A 21263-nucleotide genomic window follows, 5' to 3' on the forward strand; every position below is an offset into this window, starting at 1 on the left:
ATAGCGGAGTTAATCAATAGCGATGACTCAGATATCAGATTGCCAGGTGCTGAAATAATAGGCTTTCACTTTGTAGTCTGTGTAAATCGTCAGATCATCTGTTTGAGTTACAACGACAGTCCCCAGACCCCAGCGGTGGTGCAGCAACACTGTGTGAAATCTCTTAACGGTCCCTTCTCACTCCAGTAGGGAAATCATTTACAACATCAGGGGCTGCTCATTAAAGCGGGTACAAATAGATGTTGGTGTCAAATTAAGTCAAATGACCTCCTCAAAACCCTTTTCAGTTAATTCATATCTAAACTTGACTTTTAATCAAGAAGGGGCCATAAACAAGCTTATAATTGCTTAAGTCCAACACAAGAAAATGGGCTTTATGAGGAAAAGCTGTGTACCGTTATAACATTAGTCTTTTTTTTACTTCAAGTTATTTCAGAGATTGAGCCTCGCTGTGTAAAACCGTGTTTGTGCATTCGCTCACACAAGTTTGTACATGTCTGTACTTGTATGGACAGACATTAACATAATGCGTTCTCCCCCCCCCTCTCTGCCCCACATCCAAGTCACTGTGCTGTTCTTTGTTTCAGCTTGAATCAACTAATAACGTGTGATCATCCCACCATCAAGGCTGCTGCCATCGAGTTGCCATGGCAACGTCTAGTCCATGCAGTAGCAGCCACTGCGGAGAAAAGAGGGACGCAGAGACAGAGCACACACGCTGTCGCACACAGACAAACGCACACACAGACACACAAAGAGGTGCACAGCAGTTGCCCCCCCCTCCACCACACTAGCAACCCTTGCTCATTTGCTTTAACAGCCAGTGGGAGTGTTAAAGTCATTATAGAGCTCCCCAGTCAAAGTCAACGATCTTAAAGCAAGGTGATAACTCATTACACACACACACAGTGATAATGCATCTCACAGCACACCAGCTGTTTCATAGACACACTCGAAGACGCACAACGATGCACTCATGCATACGCGCTATATTCTGAGACACTGTTGCAAAGAGAAACACACACACACACAAAAACACACACACACGTTGTTAATGCACACACAGGACAGCTGTTTAACTTAAGGAGGCCATTATAGACACATACACACTCAAATTAACCCATGTTCTGTAATTTAATTTCACCTCAACACACTTTACTCCCCTCATACATACAACGGACGTTGACACTGAAACAGTCACATTTATTTTTGCATTGTAGTCAACAATGATGCATTAAATGTGCCTGAAGGTGCAGTGCATCAATCTAATAATTCCAGAAATCTCTGTCTGTCTGTCTGAGGAACAGATATCGAGACAACTGTTTATGTTGTGTGCTTCAGACTGGGCATGTGTATTGTTGAGGGCACACGTAATTTCACTGCTGAATTTGGTGCGTTTTGGACACGTGATATGTTCAGTCTTAATAAAGCTTGTGTGAAAAGGCAACCAACGCACTGTAGCAGCGGCGGCTGGGACTCATCAACATAAGTGAAGTTGTCGACCTGCGTACTGAGTTTAATAACTGCGGGTCATTCCTACAGTTTCCAAAAGAAACTTCAACCAGCATCACCTCAGCCCGTTCCAAAGAGGGACATTTAAAATGGCCGCTGCACCAGTTGTTACGATAACAAATTGATCGGTGTAATGGGTGAACTCACAAAGCTATATTCATTGACGTAAGTGATTGTGCTGGGTTGGGGTCTTGACACCCGCTCACGTAAAACACTTCACAGTCGATGCTGGACTTCCCGGCTGCTAAGTTGGAAGTCGATCAGATAAGTGGTTGTTGAGATAACCGAAGGACAGACAGACAGTCGGAGATAACTGGATTTGTTAGCAGGATTTAGCAACTGCAGAATTATAAAGTGCAGGACAAAACACTAATACTTGTACTATATACCCTCGCAACGCAATGAAATAGAGTGTGGTAGATGCTATTCTTAGTGATTAAATTGATCTATTTCCTTATACTTAAGCCAGAGTTGCGCTGACTGATGACCCCTGGAGGAAAAACCTCTAACAGCCCTCGAAGGAAAGAATAAAAATAAAGCAAGAAACGGAACTGGCTGCACACTACTTCACTTCAGTCTTGTACTGATTTAGACTGGAATTAAAGCCAGCAAAAGTGCTTATGGATAACTGTGTGGGGAAAAGCTCACTGCTGTGGGGTAAATAAATGAGTTGTCAGAGAACTTCGCCTGTGCTTCATCATGAACGCCATCAAACTCTGTGTAATGTAGTGGATCTTTCACGTAAAGGCCATGCAAAACACACACACACACACACATACACACTTTAATTAGCGGCTCCTAGCTCTAATTATGGCAGTTTGTCATTGTTGAATTGCAGTGCGTTTTGAAAGTGGGTGTATAGACCTTTACTGCTATCTGTGTTGATGTGTGTTTGGCACACACATGTGCACGGGCGAATTGGTGTGATTTGCCAAGGGAAGACACGTTTCCGTTTTTTGTTGTTTGTTCGTTTTTTCCTTTGGTTTGACAGCAGCAGCCAAATTAGAGGCCTAGACAGATGGTGTGCTGTGGGAAACCTTTGACTCAACCCGTGTTTTTGTCAGACAGCTAACAGTAGCCTTTCATCCTGCCTGTCAGCCATGGGATAGAGATAAATTAAGCACAGTGGTAAATGCTGTGTGTGTTTAACATCGCCATGCTCAATTTTTTTTTCCACAAAGGCAGGAGATCATCACTCAACACACAATCATTTAGGCATGTCAATAACAGATTATATACGTGTGGAATTAATAATTCTGAACATACTTCGTATTTTTAAAAGGGGCTTTTTAAAGCAAAAACTAGAATGGCACCTCCACCAGGGGGCCAGCAGTCCTCGCATGAAACAACATTTAAATTCACTAAATCCACATTTTGATGTGGATCTTCACCAAATTGCACCAACTCATAAATATCAGTCTCCTTAACATGCGCTGAGAAATTGACAAAAATTTTGAGGGTTAAAGAAAAGAAAAATCTGCTCCATTGCGTCAAATTGATTGTGTAGTTATTGTGTAATCCTGCAAAAAAAAAACAAGTGAAATTAGAATTGCACTCAGTAGAGCAAATACCTGCACCAATTAACAAAAGTCCCTGTATGAAGCCACACTCATAGATATCAGTCCCCTAAACATGCCTTATTCCAGCTTGTATTTAAGATCCATGTATTATTCTCCGAGAGTTTGATAGAAATGTTAAATATAAATAAAATAAAGTTCTCAATCCACCCCCTGATCTGGATCTGCACCAGAATTTAATGGGTTCTTCCCCCGACCCACATACCACATCCTTCCACCAAGTAATCTTCTCAGTAGTTTCTCTGTTATCCTGCCAACAAATACAGACAAAAACATAACCTCCTTTGCAAAATAAACAAAATTGCACATCAAATGACCCGTCGTGAACAGGTGACCTTTGAGACACATCAGCCTCTTGTTTTCTTTTTATCTCAATATGTTTAGATGTATGACATATTTAAAACAACTCTGTGCTGTGGCATGTAAACTTCTCCCTCTTCACTTCTGGTTTGCACTGTCTTTCCAAACTCAGCCAGACCTGAAGATTTGGGATATTCCGAAAAAAAAGTGTCAAATAAAATTATCGTGATGGACGTCTCTTTGCTCTTCTCCAGCAGATAATCAGATTCAGATCAGTGTGTATTGTTTTTTCAAGCTGTAACCAGGATAAATGCAGGTTAACCTCATTGAGATTAATGTCAGGTAATGTGAGGTTATGTGTGTGTGTGTGATTCAAGTATCTTTGCAGAGCACTGATTGGGCCAATTACTGCAGAATAAAAGATGATGATCTGCATAAGGCATGATGTAGAGAAGCCTTTTGTCCTGAATCACAAATCTGTTCCTCCTTCTAAGGAACACATACAGCTGAGTCCCATCCTCATGATTCTTATGATCAAAGTCTCCTTTTTGAAATGTTTTTAATGTTTTGATCTGTTTGATCAAGTTTGGGAGTTCATCTTTTTTCTTAATCAGTTGTTTAGTTTGGCTTCCTTTTGATTATGCAGAATTAGGGGGGGAAGTTGGCCTTCAGTGATGCTCTGCACTTTGAACATCACATGAGAACTTCGATCTGCAGATTGTATTATTATTTAAATCATCAGGGGTTTTACAGAGAGGATATAATTCGCTGTTAAATTCTGGTGACAGCCCTTTATCTCTCTTCAAAGAAGGAAATGCGTATGAATTACTTGTGTTCTCCTTCAAATGTCAGCGGTAAACATCTTTTGTCGTGGAGGTGTTCACATACGTTGAAGCGGATGAAACCATGGCTTGTATTCACTCCTCAAGTGCCTCACAAAACCTGTGTGACATGAGGATTTTGCAGCACATAAGAACAGCCCCCCACACTCCCCCCCCCCAATGAGCCGAGATGACAGACGGCAACTCCAAAAATAAAGCGGGCCTCTGCTTTTGACAGACATGAAAAGACATCGGCTCCGACAAGAAATTGGCGGTATTCCAGGCAAGGAATGATGAAATATTTTGAGAAAACACCGCCTGGCTTCTTTGATAGGTGGGACCGCTCTTATTCCATCTCATTAGCCTGTGTCTAATCCGTCTCCCGCCGAGGCTGTCTGTCAGAGTGTGCTGGTACGTGTGAGGAGCATCTGTCCTCAGAGTGACAGATAAAAAGGTCAGCAACCTACTGTACGAATGGCACGACACCTCTCCACGAAGAAAGCGTTACTTTCATTCACGATTCCTTTGCTGCGATGCCGTCAGGACGCCGTTTAAACTCTGATCAAACCCGACCGCGATCCGGAAACCTAATCCCAGCCACTTTGGCTTGCATATCAACTCTGTGCCCTCTGTGTGCAACACTGAAATACTGTTGCGCTGTGTGCTCCTCCAGGAATCAAATCAGCTCTAGACGTCCTGTTCGATGCAACTTTACGATTCAAAAGTGACAGAGAGAACAGAGGCAGGTTTGATGTGCGCTTAGGGACGGACAGACACCGACTGACTATGTCATATTCACGCCAGTAGCATAATAACCAGAGCTGCAACTATATGACCACGGCTCAACACTCAATCACTGCAGATCAGATTGATTTCATTGGTTTTGAGCCAATATTGCATATCAGCCACTCAAAGTCTTATCGATAACCTTGGATTTTGTTGTTCTGAGCCAAACAACCGCACAATGAAGTCTGCAGCTGGAGGACACAATCTTTTATTAGAATGAGTGTAAGTGGATTTACATTTATTTTTTATTCCTCTCTCCTCCTCTCTTCTCTCCCCTTCTGTACTCTTGGAGTCTCTCCTCGTCTCGTCTGTCCTGTCCTCTCCTCTCCTTTCGTTTCCTCTCGTCATTTCCTCTCTCCTTGTTTACTCTCCTCTAGTTTCCTCTCATTTCCTGTCTTCTCCTCTCCCCTTGTTTATTCTCTTCTCGTTTCTCTTGTTTTCTCTCCTCATTTCCTCCCCTCTCGTCTCGTCTAGTTTCAATAACTCTCCCCTTGTTTCGCTGTTTCTCCTCTTTTTTTCTCTCCTCTACTCTCCTCTCGTTTCCTCTATCCTTGTTACCTCTCCTCTAGCTTCCGTTTCATCTCTTCTTGGCTCTCCTCTCCTCTCCTCCATTCATTACAACCACACATACCATTTCCACCATCTACTTCCACACACTTCTCCCGTCCCACCACCTCAGCAGAGCACGGGATTGATAAGAGGATGTGCCTTAATGAGAGTGACATGGTAACCGAGCTACGTGCTGAGCCTGTTTGGCTGATTTACATTGAAATGAACCATGTTTTTTTCTTTTTTTTCTGGCTATTGTGGAGTAAATGAATTATGTATACCGTCTGCAGGACTCATTTGCATTTCTTGATTGATTTCAGTCCATTTTTTGTGAATTCTCTATGGGGGAAAAAACAGGAACGATGAGAGATGGGCACTGTCATTCATGGCAGCATGTCGTCATTGAAATTGCCGGAGGCGTTTGCCCCCAGGAAGTCCTGCACGATTGCAGACATCTGTCTCTGTGTACACATGTAGGAAACCGGTTCACGTTTGCTGGGGAAAGCATGGATTCAAGTTTTTCCTTTCTCTGAATGTGTATTTGCCCTACTGATGTCGAATCAGTGGGATGGCTGAGTTTATTTCTTCATCGGTTTGTTTTCTTTATTAGTATGTATGCAGGGCGGTATATGCACAACACAGTACACATTCCCAGACTGCCCTTTGCCTTTTTTGTCCCTGCCTCTCCTGGCTTCCTCTCGCCTCCATGGTCTCTTAAATATCCGGCCGAATGCTAATAGAGCTGCTGTACGCCTGTTTGCCTGCCTGTTTGCCTGCCTGCCTGCCTGCCTGCCTGTCTGCCTGTCTGCCTGCCTGCCTGCCTGTCTGTCTGCCTGTCTGCCTGTCTGCCTGTCTGCCTGTCTGCCTGTCTGCCTGCCTGCCTGTCTGTCTGTCTGTCTGTCTGTCTGTCTGTCTGTCCGTCTGCCTGTCTGTGTCTGAAGCTCCCCTCCAAACCCAAACTACCCAGTCAAACAGCAAGCTGGAGGCGTTGACAGGGACCATGTCAACCTCTGAGCTGTATCCCCTCTGAAAGCATCAATCGTGCGACTCAAGCTATAGGCTGCATAATGACATTGTGGCGGTGCGCTTGTGTCGTGCTGCAAAACATATTAATGTTAGCCATAATGAGTGTGACCCAGTGTGGTTCACAGGGAGCATTTTGACTGGCAAACACTGCCCTCAAATGGAAGAGAGGAGTAAAAGCAGCTGCAGTCGAAGCTGCAGTGTGGTCATGTTTTGTGCAAATGGCTGGTGTGAATATTTATGACTCACCACTGGACAATGTTACTCGTCTGAATGTTGCTGCTGGCTTATTGATAGGTCATGCATCTACACATTCTTTCATGTGTGCCTGTATTTGTATGTATGTTTACTTCTGCATGCATGTGTTCAATTTCCAGAAACTTGAAGTTACAAAATCACTGACTCATGAAATGTCTGATTCGACTGTTATATGTTCACAGATATGCAGCATCACGTGTTCTAGTGTTCTCTGTGTGTGTTCTATGCCAACACGCCTGTGTTTCTTGCATTTATCCTAGAATCTTGGAGCTCCAGCAGAACGGGGACATGGATATACTGAAACTCAAGTGGTGGCCGAAGGACAGCCCATGTGACCTGTACAGCTCAGTACAGACACGGCAGCACAGCAATGCCCTGGACATCCAAAGCTTCGCGGGTGTCTTCTGTGTCCTGGCGGCTGGCGTTGTGCTCTCCTGCCTCATCGCCATGGTGGAAAGCTGGTGGTCACGGAGGAAGGGATCCAGGGTCCCCTCCAAGGAGGTACGGGATTGGATGATGGGAGGTATAGGGCCTGCACTAGATCCCAGCTCATCTGTCCGAAAGGTGCAGTGTAATAGATAGAAAGGAGAGGAAATGGATTAAGGGGAGAGAAAAATAAAGTAACATTGGACAGATGGTGATGGGATGGATGATGGGTTTAGTTTTGGGTAGAGCTGAGGCATGGGGAGACGGATGTAATACAAAGTCTAGACATTGTGGCCATGGGCGCTAAGCTGTAAAAAATACAGCAATTCCTCAAAGTCGGGTGCACGCGGAATAGAAATAGGAGCGGAGCCCTCCCTGTGAAGGAGTTGTGACACTGACAGCGTCTGGATGCTTTCAAAACCTCCTCTGGTCACACTGTCACTTTCGCCTGAACTAGATTTGCACTCGAGCAACTTCAGCAACACAACCCAGATAGCACAGCAGGGAGCTGCTTGTGTTGAAGGCTCTTGCACATTGTGACAAAAAGAAACCTGGAGGTGCTGTAGTAGATCTCTTAGAGACAGAGTTGATAGCTCTCATAGTCTTATGTGTATAAAGCCGTGTGGCTTGGTGTATCAAAATACATGAGAAGTGAAAGGTCAGTGTTCTCAGACGTTCTGCGAGGATTGCATTCATTTCCCTTTCTCAACCATAATCAGGATCCTAATGGAGCAATCAACTTACAAAGCATCCTGTTGTGTTATTAATTCTAATTGTTTGCCTATTAAAGTTACCATCCAATTATCACAATTATTAAGCAAAGAGTCTTGCTCAGTCAAAATCTAATTGAATTTGAGTGTAAAGTGAATTAAGCAGCCAATTTAACCTAATTGAATTGAAGAGGGTTTTTGCTCCAGTTTTACTCCCACTTCGTCCTCATTAGTTTAACCAAAGTATCTGACACTTAAACTGATAACAGATCAGATTACATGCGGCGTAATCTCAGATGGCCCGGGCAACCAACCAACAACACACTTAACCAACATTACCGATTAGAGAGGTTAGGTAAGGGTTCAGGTATGATGAAGGTGCTGATGTAGCTGCGTGTCATCACAGTTACAGTCTTGTCCATAAGCGAAAGGTCTTCTTGCCGTACAGTAATCACAGTGTAGCTTGTGATTCATTTACAATATGGTATTTTGATTTCTCTCTGCAAGATATCCTAACCAATACGCCAACGTTTTGCTCAAATTCTAGGGGTTCAAAAGTCAAACCAAATCAGCATGATGATACATTGCGGAAAATCCTTTGTAGTCAATGAAAGCTTTTTGACCCACAGACTCACAAAATCTCTTTACACCTGACTTACACCCTGATAATGCAGGATCCCTCTATGAACATTTTACATCTTAAAAATCCAGTGAGTCTTTTCTCCGTTGGCCCATAATGAATTCAGTAACCTTTAATGCTGACGTCCTGCAAAATCTCGCCTTTCTTTTTTTTTTTTTTTATGTTTTATTAATGTTGTTTAGATGGGGCTCATTACTTTCAAACAAGCCAAAATGTGTCAGTGTCAACATCGCAATCAACCAATTATCTTTCTGAAAAGTTAATGTTTTGGAGAAAAGTGGCGTTAAAAGCAGAATACTCAAACAGCCTGAGGGCCGCTGGGGATGCTGCAGTCTGCCTTGCCCAAGAGGAACTGATTCACGGTGTTAAACAAGAATATTTATACAACCAATTTTAAACATAAACCCCTCGTTATTTAGCTGCAGCCCCCTGAGAACTGTCCAATCAGCCCTATGTCTGGTCGATCACCTGAGCGGGGGGGGCATCATCGGACGTAATCACAGTGAAATCATGTGATCCTGCTACAAATGCTCCCCAATAGAAAGGAAATGCAACATCTCCAACTGAAAGACGCTATTCTATTTACAGATTGTAATTACAGGAGCTCAGGTCCTTCTCAGCTGAACTTAGCAGAGTGATAGCATCGGTGCAACCTCTCTGTGTCAGGAGCCGTTTTTTTTTTTTTTTTTTTTTATCCACAAAAGGATTTGAACCAGCTTTCGATTAAATTTCCAACCTCAGCCGTCCTCAGCACATCCCACGCTTATCAAAACACAGAGGGAGAGGGTAGAGTGCATGATCCAAATCTAAAGTGTGGTGAGTCTGGTAAATACAAAAACATGCCAGTGATGACCTGAAAGCAATGTAATCATGTTTGAAACAATGTTTTCGCTTTTGGATTTCAGTTAATTATTTATGTGTCGGAAATAAATTAGAAGCACAGATAACTTTCCACTAAAAAAAAGTTTTCAAACGCATGTTGATTTCACCTTCAGCTGCTTCCAGACATGGTATGAATACTGGATATTGTCAGGAGATTATTCGGAGAAGCGAAAATGTCCAAGTGAGAGGCTCCAAACCTAAAATAACCCTGATAAGGATTCTCAGCGAGCTAGTGGGCACATTGGTGAGGTTTCTAACTTGTGACTGAATGCAGGCATCTCAGGATGTAAAAGCAGTGACATACACGCTGAGGATGAAGTTGTCAAGAGAACTTTATTTGATAAAGGCTGACACCAGCTCCGATGTGCTGTTAACAAAAACACATCATCTCAGCAGCTGAAGTGTTGACGTCACATCCGGTCTCCTCCAGCTGCGCCATCTCTCACCTGAGCACTCTGGAGATTTCTGTGTTGTTGTGAACACGTTTGAGCAGAGAAGCTCCGGCTCCGGCTCCGGCCAGTCGGAAAAAGAGTATAATAATAATATTTGATTAATGTCATAAAGCATGAGGTTATTCTTTCTACCTGTGGACCAAAATGGGCTTTAATTTACTTGGACCATTATGTTCATTAGCACTGTCAATGTGAATTTCTCCGCCTGACTCCCTGAAACAAGTGAGAGGGGCCTCCTCTCCTGTCAGCTTAATCCTTGGTGCCGTGCAAATGCTAAGTTCCACCTAGAATAAATCAGGCAGGGCGACAATAATATGGTGAATGGAAATTGCGACTGCAGCCAGGATGATTTAGTGTCAGATCAGGTTAGTTTTAATCATAAAAGGCCAATAACACCAATCCTCCGGAAAGTAATTTAGAGGAAAATTTCACACGAAAGCTGTGGTTCTAGATGATTAAATGAGCAGCTCCTTATCAAACACTGGTCTATCGTCGCGGATTATTGCATCGCTACATCACTGCAACTCCTAACGTTTGGAGAAAGATATTTTATGAGTCTTCATTTAATTGCCTTCATTATGACAGATGGAAATATGCTACAAAGATTGAAATTGGTGTTATTTCAGATGAATAGCTGGTTGTTTTGCGTCATTTGCGTCAGCGTAGTTTGTCAAACTACCTGTAAGTTTCATAAAGCTCCATTTACCGTGCTCCAATACACCACCTGCAATCGCTTGCAGCATATGTAGAGGGGCAAGTGGTTAGTTGCATTTATCACATGTCCTTTGGGCCATTTCTTCATTGATCTACTTTATTGTTTTATTTTAGGCGCTCTCCATTTCCATTCGTCTTCCCTTTTTCTTAAACTGCATCGATTTAAGAAGAGACCTCCTGTTCGCTGTGAGAGGATTTGTATCACTTCTGTTTATAGACAATCTGGGGCTATAAACTCACATGCAGCACCCTCGTATCTCAGTCAGTTCGCCATGCACATGATGTGTGCCATTGAGCTCACAACAAGCTGCTGTGAGAACAACCATATACAACAGCAGGCTGGTTGTGGTCTGTCTACGCTTCATTTGGTTTCTCCAGGGCTGTTATTGCTTCGGTTAATCAAGTTAAATGCATTAGTTACGTATTTACCCAGCATGCCGTTGCTCATCATGCACTGATCCTCTTGCAGAAACATCTCCTAGTTGAATCAATGTTGTCCAGTGTATTACCAGAGGGTTTTTCACACTGACGCACAAACCACAGACCCCCTGCCTCCAGTCCCCTGCTCCGTAACCAGCTTTAATCTGTCATTCAGACCAGTAGTTTTGTTCACCACTGAGCAACCACAAAGACGGCAAACCTTGAGCCGAATCCAAAGTCGTGTTAAGCACAGTGTGATTCGGCTGCAACATGCCTGCCCCCCCGCTATCTTCATTAGGCACTGAGAGCAGCCAGTGGAATCAGCCCCATAGTGAGAGCAGGAGTGGAGTCACAACAGTGAAAAGCATGGACAGCAGGGTTTTTAACGCTGATGGTCTTTGATTCTCTTTGTAGATCTTGATCAAGGTTGTTGCATATTAAGGCACCAGGCATTCACTGGCATATGGAGCATAGGGGAACATCTGTAAAAGAGAAAATGACCCCATAGGTCATCTGTGCAAGCAGCCTCTCACCACCCACAGTTATCTTCAAGGAGGTGAAGAGTGGGTTGACAAAACACAACTCTTACATGGGTCTGTTCACTGTTTCAAAACAAACAGTCAGCAGTGCTTCTTCTATCTATTACTGTTCCACACCTATAACTGATCATTATTAGTGTAACCATGACAACATGGGTCTATTTAAGCCTAAACTACATTCTTTTCCAATATCTAGCCATGGACTCGTATTATCTTAACCACTAGAATGAAAACGGTGGTATATGTCTGCAGTATGGATTGTATGCAGAGGTACTGACAAGCAAACCACAAGGTTGAGTTGAGTTGGAGGATTTACTGTCTCAGGGAAATCCCTTTTATTGATTAAGAAATCACATGTGGATAGTTTTTATATATAAATGCCATTGTCTGATCTCACTTTTAATATTGGAAGACACTTGATAATCAAAGTCAAAGTCCGGATCCTCAGGGTTTTTTAGAAGTGGGAGTAAGGTTGTGTTTAAAATAAAAGCAAAGTATTTATTAATCAGTGGGAGTAAAACAGCGAGATATCCAAGTTAACAGCATGTTATTAGAAGAGCGTTTTCAGTGCTTCCATGGTAAAGGTGAAATCGGTCACTCAGCCATGATCATTTGGAGGCTTGACCTCAGACCTTCATCCTGTCGGAGCGTTGACCTATCGATTGCCGTCGGTTTGACTCGAGGGTTGCTCCGAGTAACCACTGAACCCAAAGTGTGTGTCAGTGTGTGTCAAACAAAGTGCTGATCGGATCATTGAACAGCGACCGAAACACCCCGCATACACAGACTATCAGAATAATCCAGTAATTAAACAACAAGCTCACTTCACTGGGACTGGTGCGTTCGCTTTTCTTTCATTCCACAAAATGACTGTCATCAATCGGAGTTACTGCCTCGCACTGTGCATCATTTTCACTATTTGACCAGTTTTTGTATCACTTGTGTCCCTATGGCCGTCTGCCTCGACTTTGGATGTATTAAATGTTTTTCCATCCAGATATGGAGACATATTGCACCAAGATTGTTTCTATCATTCTCACAGACCACTTGTTCGTAAAGGCCTTTGGACCTTAAAAAAAGTATCACCTCATTAGCCAAATTTTCCTTTGGCCCGAGATATAAAATAGTGTTCAACCATAAATAGGTTAAATCATGTAAAATAGTTCCAATAACCCGCTCTGATCTGAACTCTGTGCAGAACCACTTCAAAATATCAACCAGCTGCAAAGATGTTTGCTGAGAATGAAACAGGAGGGAGATAGCGAAAGAAACGGATGAAGGAAGACAAATTTCATTCAACTTCAAAGCAGCTAATAAGATAATTGCACATGTTGCATTTTAATCGACTCGGGAAAAATGTGTAACTCTCCACGCAATTTGGTCATAGTCGTGAACAAATTTAGTGAGTCTGGTGCGTTTAATGTCATCTAACTTTCCAAAGTTAATAAATGAAGCAATCCTTAAAGCTTTTAATTAATTCCACCGTATGATTTGCTCTCCGTCAGTTTAAATGAAGAACTCAATGGCCTCCGTCTCACTGTCACAGTTAATGTTAACACCACTTGAGACCGTCGCACTGGGCCAAAAACACGCAGCCCCCTGTGCGCCGCTGAACGCTTCACATACATTTTTAGAAAGCCCGGTTGACCTACTCTTTATGCATGGGCCTCGAAAACTTGGCTCGCTGAGATATGTTGGCAACAGGAGTATGAATTGGGATGCCACACTTGGCTGGAGAACTTCAAATGTCCTGCCTCCATGCACTCAGAGACTAACTGTGGAGAGCATTCAGGCTAGTATCAGCCACGCAGTGATTCCCATGATTTATGCCACTAATCCTCAATGCATTATGAATTGGTGTCTGTCCTTTTTTCAGATTTCACATCAGGATGTTAGAGGATATGAATTCAACTTTTTTTTAGAAGTCACGGTTTAGTCATTTGGAGCGAGACCTGTGGACCATGCACAGATTCACGGTGCTCATCATTCATACATCTTTACATCATAAAAAAAAAGACTTTACATCTTACAGTAGCTCACACACCAACCAGCTCATCATTTAGCTCGGCTCCTCTGCCGTGTCAAACGTGTGTCAGTACAACAAAAGCTCTGACTCTTTGTCTGATATGTCATCACATGAGATTTCCCGCCAGCAGTGATCAGTTTATGTTTCCCACGGTGACACATGCAACAACTCAAGATACAAATCGCGACTATGTTCATTCATCAAGCTGTAGGGCCAAAACATCTCCTCTCCCCCCCCCACGTGCCGCATACATGCACCCCTACATGCTTTCAACATACATAAGTACCCACACCCACTGTTCAAACTCCAGTTTGACTTTGCTGTTTTGTGTCTATTTCTCATACATACTAAACTATGCATAACTACATTCTGTGCATTGTGTCTTTTACATGCATTCATACCTGATGCTGTGGTGCACTGTTAAACTGCTTTTGACTGTGGGCTTCCTGTCTGTGGTTTTGTGTCTGTGCTGCGGTTCTGTGTTGTGTGCAGTGGTATGGCTGACGTTGCTTTTCAATGTGAACAGTTTGCTTGTGTATTTCTAACCCATCTTAAACAGTCGCAAATACACACATCGCACACACAGCGAACAATGTGGGTCACCAATCATAAGAACTGTATTGTGACTAAAGGACAAAAACATAATACAAAAAAGGGGATCATCTAATCGTCTCCCTCCAAGTCTGTAAGAGTTTTGATAACACACATTTGTACACTTCAGGGTGTTCCACATAAATGGTACATTTTTTTATAAATATAATTTATTCAAAAGCATCTGAACTCATTTTGGGTTGGGAGTGCGCAGCTGGGTATGCAGATAGTTTTGTATCTATGAAGGAAAATGGATCAAGTTGCTCAAAGTCAAGGTATAACATATACTGTAGCTATTTCCTGATCGTGTCTGAGGCCCATTGCATTCACTACAGGGGCAGATGTATGACTTCAACCTTTCTGTCTGATATATGTTCTTTAAGAGGTTTACATGAAAGAGTTCTGTCGTTGGCATCTCCGTGAATTCAAAAATTAGATTCTGTTGCTGGATATAATCAAAAATAATCATATTTACCAGCGTCAGAACTCATCCATAACAGATATATCTGTGGTTTTGACCATGTCTGATATCTCAGACTTAGCACGAGAAGAGCCGGCTCTCCCTTGTATACCATCAACTCAAAACGAACTCTCATTTACTGAATTGTTGTGAAAGGGATCGCCGGCCTCCTCGTTCTAGCTCCAGATAATGATCTGTGTCTCTGTGGCTCAAAGCTCTCATACTCTGTCCAGTGTTTTGTTTTTGTAGATAAGTACACTGTATTAAGGGGGGGTAGCGAAAGAGAGAGAGAGAGAGCGAGAGAGCGAGAGAGAGAGAGAGAATGCCATTTAAACATCTCCCCTTTCCAGGTGTGTAACGACTGTGCGAATGTCTCTCTGAGGACACAACACAGAACGACCTGCTTAACTGTGTGCGCTGACTGACTGCCATGTCTTTCTTCTCGCTCACCCCCCACCCGTCTGTCTCTCCAATCGACTCCTCTCTCTCCTCCACCTAACCATCCCTCCATCTGCCTGATCTTGTCTGTCAATCATCCCTTCACTTGTCTCCGCCCGTCTGCCGTTTGTCTGCCTGTTCGTCTTTTTCTGCCTCTTGTTTCTTCTTCTTCTTTCTTTTGAATCCTCCCCCTCACATTTACGCAAACACACAAACACATTTATATGAATTACTCCACACCTCTCTCTCATCAAACCTCTCTCTTTCTGTCTCCCTCCTTCTGTCCCTTTTGCTCCCACACACACACTCACACACCTTCACAAAACACACACTCACACCAGACACAGGCAGATGGCCCATCTGTCAGGCAAGCTGCCGACCAGTGCTCTCACGGCCAAAGCGAGCGCCCCCTTGCCCTGGGTGGTCAAGCCCAGAACCAGGGATCCGACAAGGCCAACACCAACGCCCCCAACGCCACCCATTACCAGCCCCCAGCATGCTGCGACATTCCCTGTGCCCTTATCGTGCAGCACTCCTACGAACCCGCCAACCCCTCCGAGCTAACACCCAAAATGAGAATGACCACCTTCACCACAGCACCGCCCACCCCAAGGTTATATATACAATAGGAGATAAGACTAAATCATTGGTTAGTAATGCCTGTCAGACAGTAGTACTTTTAATGTGATGATATGAATAATGATGGTGGAATTAGACAAAAGTTGGAAAATCAGGTAGTGAGGTTCATACTTCTATGTTCAGTGTAGCAAAGCTCTCTGCTTACGGACCTCTTTCATAAACTTACATGTACCTGGGATGTGCAGTGAGGCCTTGTTACCATTAGAGGGTGCTGTCTTCCTATCTAGAGGAAGACGGAGCATCATCTTTGACCAGGACAAGTCAAAGTTATTTGTATTTGCAGGTAAAATCCTGCGGTAAAGTATTTATTTTATGTAACATAAAGATATTACAAATGAAGCCACAAACCAGTTTATGGTGTGAAGTTGGCTTTGTTCTCTAAGATAATGCCTTTTCAATAAACACAAAAAAATGATAGAGATGTATATTTAAATACATTTCAGGCATCAAGATTTAAAACTGTATTTATGTCAGCATCGGTTACAATCATTAAGTTGGGTCAGTGTTCACATATGTAATGTTTCAGTGGGGTTTAAAATGGCAGGAATCCTAAACGCAGCCAGGTCCGAGACTGTTCCCTCCCTCACACTTCCCTTTCAATCCCTCCTACCACTGATCTGCTTTCACACATGGCAGACTGACCATTTGTGATTCACTGTTCTCTTTCGCCCTCCTTCATATCTTCTGATACCAACCACAACCTTTGAACCCCCCCCTCCTCCTTCAAACACTTAGTGTGATTATGATAGTGTCACGACACACACTAGCGCCCCCTCGTCCTCTCCCTCCTCCCCCCGCTGCCCCCTCCTCCTTAGATGGCCACCAGGGGCCCACGCGGCTGGTCCCCTCTGTCCATGAGCGACACACAGTAGGGCCAGTGCCCTGTCCAGAATCCCCAAACCCGAAGGACACGGTCAGTAAATCTGCTGTTACGCCACGATGAGGTGACTCTTTGCCTTTACCGTGAAGAAATTCCAAACTCTGTACCCCCCTTTCGTCACCCACCTCCCTCCTCTGCGATCCTTCAGATACTTTCCCTCCCTCCGGTAAACCCGTTGTCACATGTTTGGAAAATGCAAAAAAGCAGTTTTTGGAAATGCTCTCCAGCATCTTTCTCCCACCGTTCACCTGAGCCGCTCTACCTCTCCATCATTACCTCATCCATCGCAAGCCGAGCTCCCTCTGCACAGCCGTCCACTTCCACTCCCCTTCAGTAAAAGCATGAAACACCCCTCACTGAGTGTTGCCATCTTTTAGACTATGTGGATAAGTAATGTGTCATATTATAATGTAGTCCTTTAATGTATGCTTTGTAATTTGTAAGTTTCATTTACCTTATGTAAGTCAAGTTAAAGCTTAAGTTTATGCGTGTGTATAGAAGTGGTCTTGTTAAGATTGTTAAGGTTAGATTGGAGTTAGTGATGAATTGTATGGAGCCTGACAAAAAAAAAAAGAAATTCACTTGAAAATGAGAGTTCAATCTCAACGTGGATTTTTTTGGGCCAGAATGCAACACAGGTGACAAGGAAAATAACTTTAGATGAGTAATGTACTATTGAGCGTTTGGACTGGCTTCTATAATACAACTTGTATTTGTAGCGTAACATAGTTTGTGTATGTTACCGTGTGATCACCAGTGTAGACCCAGCACACCGTGGAATGGCAGCGCACACAGCATGAGGTTGTGGTGTGTTTCCTGTGTGTATTCCAGATGATCTGCACTCCCTTTACTTTAAAACCTTGTAGAAGTGTGTTTGTGTTTCTCTCTTTCAATATCCTGACCACAGCTCAGAGTGTGCTTCTCTATCCTTCCCTCCATCTTTCCCCTACTTTCCTTTTGATCACCCCCCCCCCCTCCCTGATTCCTGTCACATCCCTGCTTCCCTTCCATCACCATTGATTTACTGCTTCAATTCTGCGTCAACCCTCGCTCTCATCCTCACACCACTGCACTTACATGTACCACACCTTTTTTATGATTGTGCCAAAACATTTGTTTGGCTCCCAAATGCCGTCTTTCCCTCATCGTATCATCATGTGCGTTGTCCAACACCCTTCTTTTACTTTCACGATTATCCTCACTGTCCATTTACTGTGCTCGTTCCCTCTTCCCCTTCTCCCTTCCTTAAACACTGCTCCTGGATCTTTCTCCTCTTCACTTTTTTTCCAATATCCTACTCCCTACCTCATTTCGGTTCCAATTTCCTTCCCCCGCCATGAACCTCTCTTCCCTTCTATCATTTACCATCACTGCTTCTTTCCTGCCCCTCCCCACCTGCAGGACGATAAGGAGATCGACTTGGAGCACCTACACCGCCGGGTTAACAGCTTGTGCACCGAGGATGAGAGCCCCCATAAGCAATTCTCCACCTCTTCCGTCGATTTAACGCCCCTCGACATGGATGCGCTGCCAGCTGCGCGACAGGCCCTCGAGCAGATCAGCGATTTCCGCAACACCCACATCACAACCACCACCTTCATCCCCGAGCAGATCCAAACCCTCAGCCGCACCCTCTCTGCCAAAGCCGCCGCTGGATTTTCCTCTGGTTTCAGCAGCGGCGGGGGTGTCCTCCAGGACCACCGGACTGGAGTGGGCCCTTTCAGGCAGAGGGCCCCCAACGGTGGCTTCTTCCGCAGCCCCATTAAAACAATGTCCTCCATCCCCTACCAGCCCACAGGTCCAGGACCCAACTTTGGATATGGCAACGATCCAGATAGGGGCACCTCCATATGAGGAGTCGCTAAGAATGTGGTCGGTTCAGGAGGAGGAGGAGAAGGAAGAGAAAGAGCAGGATGTGAGGTGGTTAGAGTCAGTCACGGGGTGGTTGAACAAATACATCTCGGCTAAGGTTAGAGATCTGTGTACATAGGAATCTCTCTGTTTTATATGTGAGGAAGACGACGGGGTGGAGCTCTGCTGGGGCATCTCCTGATCCTCCTGCAAACCAAGCTGGTGAGGTGCCAGAGGGGGAAGAGGGAGGGGGACCTTTGCTTTATTGATGTCGTCCTTGTGATTGTTTGGGGGATTCTTTTGGGAAAATAAAGGGGTGTAAAAGGGGATCTTATTTTTTATAGTTTTGGTTTTATGGCATGAGGACTGCCTCATGTGAGGGACATTTGCTGAAATGACCGGACTCCTATTACTGTCTGAACCCCAGCTTGGAGGGTTCAGTTTCTACGACTCTAACGCGAGGAAATACTTCATAATTCTTGTGAGCTCCCAGGCTGGCATTGGTGGAAGACTGGTGCGGGCTTTGGCCAAGAAGCAACCCCAACTTATAGGCAATTTTGGGGCTGTTATTTTATGAAGGTATATATAACCACAGTGTTGTCCGTAGCCCTGGGAGTGCACACAGGAAACCCCTTGTAGTTTTGAAAAGGCCCCATCTAAGTGAATATTGGAAGAATTCACTTCTCCAGGTTTTCGCTGCCTTTTTGCTATGTTGGAGTCCATTCTCGGTTTTCTCGTCTTCTCCGGTGTTGTTCCTCCAATGCCTCGGGTTCTCGAAGTGTAAGTATCTCCAAGACGGTGTCAACACAGTGGCCTGATTAGACCTAAGACTTTACAGCTGAACCCATGCTGACACAGTGATGCTGCGTCGCTCTGAGAACTGTTGAAATGCAGCGCAACAGTACGACACTGTAGAATCACCGACCTGGTGCATCGATCTTAAACTACGTCTGCCATTTTGGTGCATCAGCCTGAAACTCTGACCATTTTGATGCACATTAAAGACTCTTTGTCAATTCCACTGCACTGTACCAGTGCCCACAGACCTGTAAGTGATTGTATGTAGAGCTGACCTTTTTCTTTTTCTCAACTTTATTGTGCTATCTGCTTTTCGAGACAAGGTGAGAACCTTGAATCAGACTCTCAGAGGGATAGTAAAAGGGATGTTACAAAAAAAACTTCTTAAAGAGAAAAAAAAAAACACATAAAAGACGAGCCGAAAGACTTCAAAAAGCTTATTATATGTCTTTTATTGAATTTTGTTTTTGAAAAAAAAATAGATTTTAATGCGTGGAATGTGTTTTGGTCAGGAAGTACAAAAAAATAACATTGTTCTGAGCTGTCTGCTTGTTTTTTTTATTTTCTTCAGCAAACTTTGAAAAACTGCTAAATGAGTGATGTAGTCTCTGGGTTTATTGCATAACTGTCATTCAGACTTTTACTTTTGATTTCCTTTTTTTCTTTATTTTGCTTAATTATAGTCTTGCCATGGCCTTGGTGTTTAAAGATAAAAAGCTAATTCTGTAAGGTCATGTACTGTTTAAGTTCATCGATCACTTCTTATCAGGTTCGAGTGGGGAAGCAGAGTTGATTTTGTGTTTAGGAGAAGCCATTGCAACAGCATCTTCAGTACAGGCCTTATATGTTGACTATAGCGAGTCATACCCTCCCCCAATTTATCACCATGTACATTAAAGAGCAGCGAGTCTGTGGCTGTACTTTCGGGTCATGGGAATGTCACCAACAGTCAATGGCCATTGGAACCCTGTGGCTGCCTTTTATGAGATGAGTTCAAAATATACTTCTATTCCATATCTGTAATGTTAAGGGTACTGTTTATATACCTTGTTTTTTTTTAAGTGCCAATTAATTAAACTGAGACCATTTAGGTGCATTGGGGGGGGGGGGGAGTGGATCGGTACGTTAAGATCATTAAAAGGTGTTTTGTGGATTTGGGGGTCAAATGGAACCAAACCTTTTTTTTCTTTTTTTTTCACTAACACTGTATTAATAATTGATAATGTTAGTTGTTTAGGACAAGTTTTCAGTTTGTTATCTTTAGGAACTAAAACCGCAAAATTGTCGCGCATAGAGAACTCAGTTGAGCCACGGTGTTATTGAAGCAGACGTTCTTAGGCATCCTTTTCTTATATTAGGCTACAGTATGGCTATTGAATGACAAATAGGACACAGACATTTAAAAAAAAGTTTTATTTAGTATAAATGAGAGAGACATTATAAAAATGTATATTTTACATGTTTATGCTATTTTTGTTTAACAAAAAAGAAAAGAGTATATCATGATGAGCTTTAGTGTTGAGTTCAGCGGTCACATCACTGCGTGTGGTTTTCCCGTGTCCCGCCCATGGTCAACATAAAATACACACACACTTTGCTTTTCTCACGTCATCCTGAGTTCATCTTATTATTTGCTGGCTAAATAACGAAAAGTGGCAAGTCGATTAAAAAGAGAGCATGCACAAACTTGCTGTTGCGCTATCTGTTAACATTTTTTATTTCATACATAGAACTACAGGATTTAATTGATAATTTTCAAAAGTTTATGATGTACAGTATTTAATATAGGCCTATTTTGTTGTATGTGTTGCATATTATTCAAAAACTGAACAAACTGGGGCCTCTGTTACAAGTGGCAAAGCTTTCTGTGTATAATTTGTCTAATAAACAGGTTTTCTACAGTGGGATCGTATTTGTTGTCTTTGCCAAAGGCGGTGAATTTCCTCAACAAATTGTGATTGATAACTACTG

The 21263-nt window shown here is 43.3% G+C and overlaps 1 protein-coding gene across 1 annotated transcript in view; it reads left to right on the forward strand.

Annotated features, from left to right (window-relative positions):
* grid2 (glutamate receptor, ionotropic, delta 2) overlaps positions 1 to 21167 on the forward strand; it is a 425270-nt gene extending 404103 nt beyond the window's left edge. Inside the window, exons 15-16 of the mRNA XM_062385076.1 lie at positions 7087 to 7327; positions 18045 to 21167. Of these exons, the coding sequence (XP_062241060.1) occupies positions 7087 to 7327; positions 18045 to 18497 (694 nt within the window). The 3' untranslated portion in view covers positions 18498 to 21167. The remainder of the gene's footprint in view (positions 1 to 7086; positions 7328 to 18044) is intronic.
* Positions 21168 to 21263: the final 96 nt, after the last annotated feature.

Source organism: Platichthys flesus, chromosome 3 (genome assembly GCF_949316205.1).
Source record: "Platichthys flesus chromosome 3, fPlaFle2.1, whole genome shotgun sequence".
NCBI classification, from domain to species: Eukaryota; Metazoa; Chordata; class Actinopteri; order Pleuronectiformes; family Pleuronectidae; genus Platichthys; species Platichthys flesus.